This window comes from Salvelinus alpinus, chromosome 12 (genome assembly GCF_045679555.1).
Source record: "Salvelinus alpinus chromosome 12, SLU_Salpinus.1, whole genome shotgun sequence".
NCBI classification, from domain to species: Eukaryota; Metazoa; Chordata; class Actinopteri; order Salmoniformes; family Salmonidae; genus Salvelinus; species Salvelinus alpinus.
Genome location: NC_092097.1, coordinates 18,894,439 through 18,906,780, shown reverse-complemented (window position 1 = coordinate 18,906,780; position 12,342 = coordinate 18,894,439). Strand labels below are relative to the sequence as shown.

General features: G+C 44.2%; 2 protein-coding genes across 5 annotated transcripts in view; one reads left to right on the top strand and one right to left on the bottom strand.

Annotated features, from left to right (window-relative positions):
* Nucleotides 1-6,766, top strand: part of LOC139535644 (ataxin-7-like) — a 59,581-nt gene extending 52,815 nt beyond the window's left edge. For all 4 annotated transcript variants that reach the window (XM_071335260.1, XM_071335259.1, XM_071335261.1 and 1 more), the window contains 2 exons: nt 1,117-2,191; nt 2,422-6,766. In XM_071335260.1, coding sequence (XP_071191361.1) covers nt 1,117-2,191; nt 2,422-2,439 — 1,093 coding nt within the window. In that variant the 3' untranslated portion in view covers nt 2,440-6,766. The remainder of the gene's footprint in view (nt 1-1,116; nt 2,192-2,421) is intronic.
* Nucleotides 6,767-6,938: 172 nt separating this feature from the next.
* Nucleotides 6,939-11,256, bottom strand: LOC139535645 (26S proteasome non-ATPase regulatory subunit 6). Its single transcript, XM_071335263.1, has 8 exons — nt 10,952-11,256; nt 10,406-10,611; nt 10,110-10,255; nt 9,640-9,859; nt 9,284-9,392; nt 8,979-9,147; nt 7,313-7,390; nt 6,939-7,225 (listed from the first exon to the last, which is right to left on the bottom strand). The coding sequence occupies exons 1-8, from the start codon at nt 11,094-11,096 to the stop codon at nt 7,129-7,131; spliced, it is 1,170 nt and encodes a 389-aa protein (XP_071191364.1). The 5' UTR covers nt 11,097-11,256; the 3' UTR covers nt 6,939-7,128.
* Between the last annotated feature and the right edge of the window lie 1,086 nt (nt 11,257-12,342).

Sequence of the window (12,342 nt, the reverse complement as noted above, 5' to 3'; positions counted from 1 at the left end):
CAAAAAATAAATGTGGACAGTTCTTCTAATATCTTCAATATGCGCCTCGGAATTGGATAAGGACGCGCACAGTTGCATCCCTGATGTGTCTGTCTTCACTTGTAGCCTGTGAGAAAGACCCGGTCACGTGACGGAGAGCCATGTGAGTGAGAGACGCTTCAGATTGCGCAGCACTCAGGGAGAAAGGCACAACGCAGCACTCCGGGCCGCAAAATGCATGGATTTATTTAGGGTGCATTACGGCCACAAAGGGGATGCCGCTGTGAAATTCGAGGCATTATCAAGTGCTTGTCAAATTGTGATTGAGAGACTATTGGAGTGTGTGCAGCCTGCACAAAAAACAAAGTAGAGCTCATGCCTTTTCAAGCGACTTCTTTCAAAACAGCCTTGCAATGTATTAAAAATCAAAACATATAGCCCAATGTTTTTCGAACGACTATAGTTACATTAATAACTATAAATTAAGCATATAGGAGTACCTATTTCTTTGTTAACCGCTCAACACAGAATAGTGTGCGTACTCCCTCAAAAGGTTTTTAGAAAATATTTATATTTTGTTCAGTTGTATTCTTCATAAAATAATGCCACGGAATTATAATCACATCTTGTCTGCTAAATAAACTAGTGTATCCCACAGCCATTTGGCATAGCCACATCAGGATCTAACATAAGGACAACTCAGAGTATGCTATTCTTTTCTTCTGACTACATTTTCTTCATATCATGCTTCTTTAGACCTGTTTTAAAATAAATAATGGATTTATTGTGAAGGTGCAGGCTATATTACATGGATTTATTATACTTTTTAAATGGTCTTGCAGGCTATGTGTGGAAGCCAGGAGATGCTAAATGTCTTTATGTTAATTAACGGTCAATTACCGTGAGACTGACCAGTTATCTGCTTGACAATCACCGGCTGGCGAAATTTCGTGACCGCCACAGCCCTAGACAGGGAGCCAAAGTGTTGCAGGGTGGTGAAGGGAGATCTAGTGCTGTATGGGACACTATAAGCTAACGGTTCCAATGTCTCTCCAGGACTGTGCTGTGCTGACCCCTCAGTGTAAATGTGTAAATGTTACTGATGGGGATGATCACAGTGGTCTGTTTGTGTTATAGAAAAATCCCTTTCGCCTTGGAGAACTCCTCCTCTTCTTCCTCTGCGCCGGCCCACAGGATAACCACAAACTCCTTGTCCTCATCACACGGTAGCGCCCCTGCTTCGGGCTTCCTCAGCCCCTCCTCTGCACCCCTTCCACCCCCCTACACTCAGTCCTACGACAGCAAGTCTGTGCTCTCGTACGGGACCACCTTAAACGCCCGTGCCTCCCCCCAGGGCGCGGCCGACCACCCTGCCTACAGTGCAGCACAGGCCAGACAAGTGTCTTCGTCGCCCCAGATGCCTTCAGCCCACTCCTCGGTCCCCTCCCTGTCCTCAGGACGACCGCTCAAGTCCAGATCCAGCGGCAAGTCCTTCAGACCCCGGGAGTCCTCCTCCACAGCTGCCATAACCAACTCCACCAGTGGGGGCAGCAGTGGAGGAAGCAGCAGCAGCAGCCTCAGCTCGGGTAAGAAGAGGAAGAACAGCTCCCTCCCTACATCGTCTCACGCTACCACCTACTCCTCAGAGTCCTCTTCCTCCTCCAACACCACCTCTTCCTCCTTCAAAAAGAACTGCACAGTTCACAGTGGCAGCTCAGGGAGCACGTACCACCATGCCTCGCTAGTCCCCTCCTCCTCCTCCTCTTCTCACAGCGGCGTCCACAGTGTGGGACTCAACTGTGGCCCCAACGCCCGGACCAACTCCCTCAGTCTGAAGGCAGAGCCGTCGGGGCCAGCGGGGTTGTCGGGGCCCGGGGTCAGAGGCCCCCCCTCGGGCAGCCCGGCCGAGTCTATCAAGAGGATGAGTGTAGTGATGAACAGCAGTGACTCCACCCTCTCCCTGGGGCCCTTTGTCCACCAGGCCTCAGAGCACCACAGCAGCTTCAGCCATGCCCACACTGACGGCCGCCTGGAGGGGAAGAAACGCAAGGGCTCCCCCGCTGTCAGCTCCATCAACAGTGGAGGGGGCGGTGGCGGGGGGCCGGGCAGGCCCAAAGTGGCCAAGTCTCCAGCCATCAACAACATCCACAGCAAACATGGACGCACAATCCCAGGAGCCACGGGGCTCCCCAACAACTCCCTCATCCATCAGGTGGGTTGGACACCTCACACACTGGCTGCTAATGCCTATCATCAACTAGTCAATCTCTTTATCTGTTGGGAAATTCACTGTGCAGTCAGGACTTGTATATCTTCAACATATGTACATGTGACCACATATAGACTTTAGACAAAACATTAAACAAAAAAATCACCAATGAATGAATGTTGTAATTTATCATCTAACTTCCCTGCCTTTCTCTCTGTCTCTCTCTCTCTCAGCCAAAGGCCCGCCCCTGACAGCGATGGCTGGGTTCTATGTATGGAACCGAGGGGCGGATAAAGAGGAGGCAACCTGTGCGCTGCTCTGGACTGCACAAGGCCTTCTAATACGTTACTCTCAGCTTCCCAAGATCCTCAGGGTGGCGATGGTCTGGACAGCCCAGTGACGTCACTGTTATCGTCTATAGTGTAACTATTCCTCCCAAAGCCATGTAGGAGCGCCTTGTGGAGGTGGCAGGCGTTAACACCCGGGGTGGGTCACACTTGGCCCCTGTCAGTCAGTGTACCGAGGTAGATCTTCCTATGGGGAAGACAGGAGAGAAAAGGAGGGAGTAGGAGCCTGCCTGCCCTTTGACCTATTGTTGAAATTCCAGAGGTATGGAGGAAGGGAAAAGTGCTGGCACAACAGCCGTGGCACTGCCCACCCAACCGTCATGACGCAGAGCCACAGGGATTGACTGGAGAGCCCTCAAGCCGCAATCTGTTGGTTTCCGATGATCTCTTCCGTGTGTGGTGTGTGTGTGTGTGTGTGTGTGTGTGTGTGTGTGTGTGTGTGTGTGTGTGTGTGTGTGTGTGTGTGTGTGTGTGTGTGTGTGTGTGTGTGTGTGTGTGTGTGTGTGTGTGTGTGTGTGTGTGTGTGTGTGTGTGTGTCACTTTAGATTCTACTGGAAATTCAAATGTACACCTCCACGCCTGAACTCAGAAGCCTTGGAAGGAGAGGGCAGGATAAGGAAAAACTGTCAATCGCAACACTTCGAACACAATCACATTGTTGTTTTTTAATCCTTCCACTACATTTTGTCGGTTGGTTTTAATCAGTGTGACGTGTACATAACGTCAGGTTATGTATAGTAGCCAGAGATGAACCACATGAGGAGCAGATTCAGTCAATTCTATATATGAGTTCCATACATGACCCAAACAATTATGCAAGTGTTACCTTTTTTATGTTTCTTATGTTTTTCACTGAATTTAACTACAAATATCTGTGTGGAGATGGGGAAGAAAGTAAATTGTGCATGCATATGTGAAAAAAGGATGCCTGATACGACAATTTGATTGAACGGTTGTGAAAGAGGGACTACTTGTCTTGAGGACAAGTGTTAATTCCTACAATATTTTTATCTTACAAATGAACAGCTACAGTAGACCTAGCCCTAACTGTGAACAGCACTAAACAAACACAGACCCACTACTTGCTTTAGGACATTTTAAGTCGGGCTTATTTGCCCCAAAAGCTAGCCAAAGGCAGCCATCCGTTTCTCCCACCCTAGTCTGTAACCACTATGCCAGCTTTGGCTATTGGCTATTAGGATTTCCATTCCGGGACCTTCAGTTATGTCACAATACAGTGTTGTAGATTGTGAGTAGAGGGGTTTGTCATGACTCGCATCACACTTGTCCTTCATCAAAGCACTGAGTCTTAAACTGGCAATACTTCCCCGTCTGTCTCTCTGAGATGAGATGATGCTCCATCTGTCTCTGAGATGAGATGATGCTCCATCTGTCTCTGAGATGAGATGATGCTCCATCTGTCTCTGAGATGAGATGATGCTCCATCTGTCTCTGAGATGAGATGATGCTCCATCTGTCTCTGAGATGAGATGATGCTCCATCTGTCTCTGAGATGAGATGATGCTCCATCTGTCTCTGAGATGAGATGATGCTCCATCTGTCTCTGAGATGAGATGATGCTCCATCTGTCTCTGAGATGAGATGATGCTCCATCTGTCTCTGAGATGAGATGATGCTCCATCTGTCTCTGAGATGAGATGATGCTCCATCTGTCTCTGAGATGAGATGATGCTCCATCTGTCTCTGAGATGAGATGATGCTCCATCTGTCTCTGAGATGAGATGATGCTCCATCTGTCTCTGAGATGAGATGATGCTCCATCTGTCTCTGAGATGAGATGATGCTCCATCTGTCTCTGAGATGAGATGATGCTCCATCTGTCTCTGAGATGATGCTCCTTGGGATCATGTTTTTTTTGGGGGGTGCGAGATTCATGGAGATGGCTTCAGAGTAGGTTACTACTTTTTGTAACTCCACTGATGTCAGGCAGCGAGCTTAGCTGAGGAGCCAACTATTTTCTATCTTACTTTTGCTTTTTGTATGAATTGAACAAATATCGAAGTATCCCTATTTCAGAATACATATTTTATTAACGAATTGTACATATTGAAATATGTATTTTTGCACAGGCATTTTCTTATACAATTTTTGGGGGTACAATTGAGATCATTATTTATTTAGTAAATGAAAGAACAAGTTTAAGAACTTAACTTATTTGAAGTGGTTCACTGCCAAGTCTATAATGCAATAGGCCTATAACTAGAGGTTGAAGCATCTCATGAATCATGTACTGGGGTCCTTTTAAAACAGGGGTGTCAAACTCAATATTCCCCCAAGTGCCGTATTCGGTCTTCAACGAGGTGAATTATTATCATTTCTACACAGTTTCGATTTGGTTTTAGTCCAGTGTTACCCAAAATCGGCCCGGGGGTGGTTTTATTTGGCCCCTCAAGCTTTTTACATTCTATTTTCATTGTTGGACATAAAAGATAGTGAAATCAGCTCCAAGTGATTTTAATTTCGGAAATCTGCTCCCAAGTATTCCCATACTTAGAGACACCTGATCCTATACAAATATAAGCACGGTTTGAAAGTATCATGCTTTAGTCAAACATGATATGTTTGGGCTTCTTGCGGTCAATTAGCAATATAGAAATTATTATTTTTATGTAATTATGTTCCGGCCCCTTGACCATCCGCTCAAGAAAAAATCGTCCCACGGCTGAATCTAGTTAATGATCCTTGTTTTAAAGTATATTGAGTTAATTTTTTGTTTTACTAAAATCACCTACAGGGTGGATTGGACCCCCCTCCATATGTTTGACACTCCTGCTTTAAAAGGTAGTTTTGCCACTAGCATGTGTTTGTGTGACAGACAATACTTGTTTTTAACTCTCCAAGGTCTCGCCTGTGCTTTTTACTATTTTCAAGTTGCCTCTGAATCAACAAAGAAATTATCATTTTATTTGACCCAAATAGCCTGTGATTCTGAAATGTCCCGCAGGCTGAAAGCCGTTGTCTAAGCGATTTCCATGGATTCAATAATTTACCTTCATTGACGAAGACCTTGTAACATTTCATAATTTGAAACACTTTCCCTTAAAGCTGAAGGGACTTAAGCAATCATTAAAGCAAGGAAGATGAACCCTTCAAACAGTGAAACTGCTTGCATCATTGTTGCCAAACATAATTTGAAGCACAGCGTTTTAAGGAAATTCTTAGTTTGCAGCTTTTAGAAATGCTGAAATAAGAAAGTGCCTGCATTTGTTTCACACTGACTGTTTGAGGACAGAGCTTTTTTCATTTTAGTTTTACCTTACTTGAATGTTCAAAGTGTTTTAGGAGCTTGCTTTTAAAATATGCCTATGAACCCTAAATGTGGTAAAAACCTGATAGCTTGTCAGCTAGCTGGTATGAAGTACTTCGGGCTCTATTCAATCCGTATCGCAGAAGTTCAGTGTTACATCGTGATTGAAATTTAAAAGCAATGTTCCCGCATTAGCGGAGACTGCATTCACGGTAAACGCTGCATGTTTGCCTGGCTACCAAAACTCCTTGCTCCAGGTAACTGCTATGCCACACCCACGGATGTTTGTTTCTTCTCCGCAGTGAGTCTGGATCAGAGTACCTCCCTGACGATTTCTAGAAAGTAAACAAAAAAGTAAACGTGCACACCTTGGTGTTCCGAGGATGGGAAACGCTGTTCTAACCGTTCTGGTCCAGAGCCAGAACATGTGGGTAATGCAACGTTTGGAAATTCAGCATTGGCTTTGATACTCTAATTGGCTAGAGATGATCCAATCGCTGAGGACTTTTTGTACAACACCACCACCAAATGACTTCAATGATGGTAGTCTCATACTGAAGTATGTAGCGAATGAAATAATTCAGTTTGAGTCGTCAATCGGAAATGACCTTTCTATTGCCTATCAGTAACGCTTCAGCGATCCACATTGAATAGAGCCCGTAGTGTTAACTTTTTTTTTTATCAACGTTTTCCAGTTAAGAGACGTCTGATCTTGGTGCAGACCAGGGGGTGTTGAAGCTCCCTGGTCGGTTATGAATTGTTTAACAGGTTCAGTAAAGTGTTTTTGTTTACCCTCAACCTCACAACGCTGACCTTGTTTCCATATGATGGAAACTTTGCAAAGCTGTTTTTATCAAGTACCACAGCCTTGGAATGTGAAAGTGAGACAGAACACAGCTTGCGGGAGGAACATATTTTCAGTAGATAACTCCTATGTAAGAGCGTGTATAGTATTTTTTTTTTTAGAACATCAATCATTTGATCAGCTGGACTTGTGTATTGGCTGCTATGTAATTCATGAACAAACATGGTAGGTTAGATTTACTTAATATTTAAGATTGTATAGTCTTTGTTTTGTAACATGTTTCTGTAAATAAATAATTTATACAGCTATTTATACAGAAAAAAAAAGGTCTTTGTTTCTTTACTGAAATGGTTTTATTTCAGAAATCACTTTCATCCATGTCTGTATCAAAGGAAAAGAAGTCACCAAAAAGAATTTTTTATATACACAATAAGGGTCACTTCTTCAGACAAACTACTGGTGTGGATACTGATACAACAGGGAAAAGCCAGATCTCCCTCCCAAAGGTAACACTGCACTGTTACATGTTAATAACTCGGGACAGCTTCTGGACACGGTTGAGCAGTAGGTCCCCTTTCTTGATTGTCTCCTGGTACTGCCAATTCTTGCTATCAGGTCTGAAGGAAAGAAAATACAACACTGAGCTCTGCCACTTTTAATATAGAAACCAATGTTTTACATGCATGTGAAAATGATATTCTTACCTGTTGGTTTCCACGATCTCGTTTACTTTGTCGATTTTGCAATGGAGGCGACCAGCAGCTATGAATCGGGATAGTTCCCTGAGAGCGAAGGAAAAACAAATTAAGTTTCTCTACCAGTGTAATCAAGACCAATAATCATTGTCTTCTGACAGGCAGCATCATTCCTATGCGACTCGAAGTCATCAACCAACGGCGTAGTCGCTGATTTAAGACAACCTCCAGAATCAGCATTAATAACCTCAGCAAAAGAAGAAACGTAACTTTTTCAGGACCCTGACTTTCAAAGAATTTGTAAAAATCAAAAACCCTTCATTGTAAAGGGTTTAAACTGTTTCCCATGCTTGTTCAATGAACATGCACCTGCGGAATGGTCGTTAAGACACTAACAGCTTACAGACGGTAGTCAATTAAGGTCACAGTTTTGAAAACTTAGGACACTAAAGAGGCCTTTCTACTGACTGAAACACACCAAAAGAAAGATGCCCAGGGTCCCTGCGTGAACGTGCATGAGGACTGCAGATGTGGCCAGGGCAATAAATTGCAATGTCTGTACTGTGAGACGCCTAAGACAGCGCTACAGGGAGACAGGACGGACAGCTGATCGTCCTCGCAGTGGCAGACCACGTGTAACAACACCTGCTCAGGATCGGTACATCCGAACATCACACCTGCGGGACAGGTACAGGATGGCAACAACAACTGCCCGAGTTACACCAGAAATGCACAATCCCTCCAGTGCTCAGACTGTCAGCAAGAGGCTGGGCTTGTAGGCCTGTTGTAAGGCAGGTCCTCACCAGACATCACTGGCAACAACATCGCCTATGTGCACAAATCCACCGTCGCTAGACCAGACAGGACTGGCAAAAAGTGCTCTTCACTGACAAGTCGCGGTTTTGTCTCACCGGAGGTGATGGTCGGATTCGCGTTTATCATCAAAGGAATGAGCGTTATACCGAGGCCTGTACTCTGGAGCGGGATCGATTTGGAGGTGGAGGGTCACAGCGTCATCGGACTGAGCTTGTTGTCATTGCAGGTAATCTCAATGCTGTGCGTTACAGGGAAGACATCCTCCTCCCTAATGTGGTACCCTTCCTGCAGCCTCATCCTGACAAGACCCTCCAGCATGACAATGCCACCAGCCATACTGCTTGTTCTGTGTGTGATTTCCTGCAAGACATGAATGTCAGTGTTCTGCCATGGCCAGCGAAGATCCCATATCTCAATCCCATTGAGCACATCTGGGACGTTGGATCGGAGGATGAGGGCTAGGGCCATTCCCCCCAGAAATGTCCCGGGAACTTGCAGGTGCCTTGGTGGAAGAGTGGGGTAACATCTCACAGCAAGAACAGGCAAATCTGGTGCAGTCCATGAGGAGGAGATGCACTGCAGTACTTAATGCAGCTGGTGGCCACACCAGATACTGACTGTTACTTTAGATTTTGACCCCCCCCTTTGTTCAGGGACACATTATTCAATTTCTGTTACTCACATGTCTGTGGAACTTGTTCAGTTTATGTCTCAGTTGTTGAATCTTGTTATGTTCATTCAAATATGTACACATGTTAAGTTTGCTGAAAATAAACGCAGTTGACAGTGAGTGGACGTTTCTTTTTTTGCAGAGGATAGGTATTGTGGGTATGGGACAAGAGGTAGACGTGAGACTCACTGGTCAATGAACTCTGTACTGACTCCAAAGGCCTCAGCCATGTAGCCCAGGGTGAGTGAGCGGTAGGACTCCAGGAGCTGGCTGTAAGCATGGATACGCATCTCCCTCACATAGTAACGGTAGTGAGGGGCAAACAACCAGTCCTTCTTCATATCCTGCTCCACCGTGGCTGCAGAGGGGACAGAGACAAACAGGTTAACAACTAAGGAATGAGGCGAAGTGAAACATGCATATCCACTCACTGTCTGCAGACATCAGCGCGCTTCGGCTTTACTTTTTGTAAGCCTAAACGATGGGTGTCTCACCCAGTGACTGGAAGAAGACAGAGTAGCGACACTCGTAGAGGGAGAAGAGGTACTGGCGGACAGCAGGGAGACTGTGCAGCACCTCCAGGATCTCTGCTCCCTTTATCACCTGGGGGAGAGGGAGAACAACACATTAGTCCACAGGAGATGCTATATTTATGCCAGAACTGGAAATCTACCAGCTATATAAAAAATAAGTGTCTTCACTTATTAAAAACAAGTTTGAATGTTCACGTTCTGGCATGTGGAAAGTATTGTTTTCTGCAAGCACACGTCTTAAAACGACCAACTCTTGAATGACGTAGGCACATGGATGCACTGTTGATGACACCACCACCGTGGCTCCTGCTACCAACCTTTTCTCTGAGGTCGGGCCTCTTCAGGGCAATCATGCAGACGTAGACGGTGTACGTGACGAAGGTCTTGTAATCCATGAGCTCGTAGGAGGTGAAGGTGGACACTGTGTCCAGGAAGAGCTCAGCAGCCTGTTTAAAGTCACGGATGGCCACACAGTACAGGCCCTGGTACACCTTGAGACGGTTCCTCCTGTCCCAGTCACCCCCCTCCTCAATAAGGCTGTGCAGACAAAATGAAATGACAATGCTTACAAAATACGAGGATATAGAAAACAATGGCTTACAACACATAAGAGAGTCAACACAATGGAATGGCAGGCAAAATGCTATGAAAAACACCTAAACAGGCCTAAACAGTGCCAGTTACTGCAAATATAATTCTTAGAATAGATAGTGAGTGAGGACCCCTAATGGCATGTCATCATAAAGTAGTGAATGCAGAGAGAAGTAGCCGCTTTTAGGCAAACTACCTTTTAGCTTTCTCAGTGTTGCGTGTGATGAGGTCACTGTCCATATAGAACAGTCCAATCCTTAGCAGGTAGAACACAATGTCTAGTCGATGTCCCAGGGCCACAGTCTTATCAAAGGTCTTCCTGAAGGCAGTCAAAGCATCCTCCTGTGGAATTAAAGTAGCTTGTTTGATTGAGCTAATGATGTACATGCATGGCTAGGTTGGACTGAAGAGTCCAGGGGATTACAGAGGCAAATTATTGCTTTATAAGTATACAATCTGCTCTGAATGTAGTAGCTGATTAATGCAAAACACCTTATTCCCGATTCGGATGAGATATTCAGCTCTAGCCATCATTGCATCTCGGATTTCACTCTCCCCGAGGTTCTTCTCTGCGTCTTCCAGGACGTCGTCCAGGCGTTTCAGCTCGTCCTCGTTGGCCTTCTTCATCTTATTCAACAGTTCTGTGTCAAGCTGCCACTTCAGGTCTTTACACAGGCTTTCATAGTAAGGTGCCATATCTGTAACAAGAGACAATTCATCATCAGCTATAGTGGCTAGCTAGCTACAACTTGACGGTTGTAACTTTCTTTGGCAACATTCTAACGTTAGACATTTTTATTTAACCAGTATATTACCGTTATCTGTTTGAGTAGCGAATTTAGCTAGTTATAATATCTTGTATTGAATAGCTAACTGACCCGTAGCTAGGTAATGTTAGCAGTTTGATTTATGTCTGACAGTGACGCAAGCTAGCGACGTTGGTTACCCATGCTAGTTTGTAGACCAGAACTACCTTGTTATCTAGCTAGCTGACGTTATTGTTGTTGGTTTATTTACGAGGCAGAAGCCAAAACTCACTGTTCTCTTTGATCGAGTCCATGAGCTCAGTTTTCACTTTATCATCTTGTCGGTGACCGTCCATCGTGAGCAGAAATTTCAGCTGTGCTATCCTAAGATCAGGGTTTTTAGGCAGACCCTCTTCTTCCAGGTTTTCCAACGGCATTTTGTCTAGTATAAAAGTAATGAGCGCAGATATTTTCTGTTTGTAACAACAATGTCAGAGGTATCTTCTGCTAGTTTGCTAACAATGACTACGGAAAACACTGGTCTGCCACTTCCGCTGTACGCCGCCGACGAGTTGAGAAGAGAACGTCAGAGGTGGCACGGTGAGAACGTTCTGCCCTCGTCTGGCTAATAAAGGAATGTCCACCGAGCACACAAAGAATAGCAAATTATCTCATTATAAAGCAGGTCTGTAACAATTTATCACTCAAAGAATATATATATTTTGCCAGATAGTTTTCTTACTTTCTAAAACATATACAGCGATGAGTACTGTGTCAGAGATAGCGACTCAGGGGTTGAAAGGTAAGCTCCCTCTGAGATGTAAAATATGAATCTATTCCTAAAAATATCTAACAAAGCAATTGTCTGGTGGACATGCAGACATAAATAAGTGTGTTACATGAAACTCTCAAGATACACAGAATGGAGACTTTGCTGAGACCTGGTAGGCACAATTATGATTATTTAAAAAAGGACATGCTTTTTCATATCTGTATTACTATATATAATTATTAGTTAATATGAGAAAGAATTAAACTGTTGAAACCATGATTTAAACATATTCATAAACTGGGTGGTTCGAGCCCTGAATGCTGATTGGCTGACAGCCGTGGTATATCAGACCGTATACCACGGGTATGACAAAACAGTTATTTTTACTACTCTAATTACGTTGGTAACCAGTTTATAATCGCAATAAGGCGTCTCGGGGGTTTGTGGTATATGGCCAATATACCACGGCTAAGGCTGGCTATTTTGAAGAATATAAAATCTAAAATATATTTTGATTTTATTAACACTTTTTTGGTTACTAGATGATACCATATGTGTTATTTCATAGTTTTGATGTCTTCACTATTATTCTACAATGTAGAAAATAGTCAAAATAAAGAAAAACTCTTGAATGAGTAGATGTGTCCAAACTTTTGACTGGTACTGTATATATATTAAGACATTTACAAAACACATTTATAGCTATAACTTAATTAATTGCTGTATGAAAGGGTCATAACAATGCAATAGAGAGGTCAGACCCATGGTAATGCTCTAGTCTCCTTCTGCAAATTCACTTGTGCTCAAATTAACACCTAACCTACTTCACCAGGCGTGTAGACATACTACTGGTGAAGTGTCTGTTGCCTTAACCATGTCTGTCTGCTTGCAGTACATCCAGAGTGCCTTGC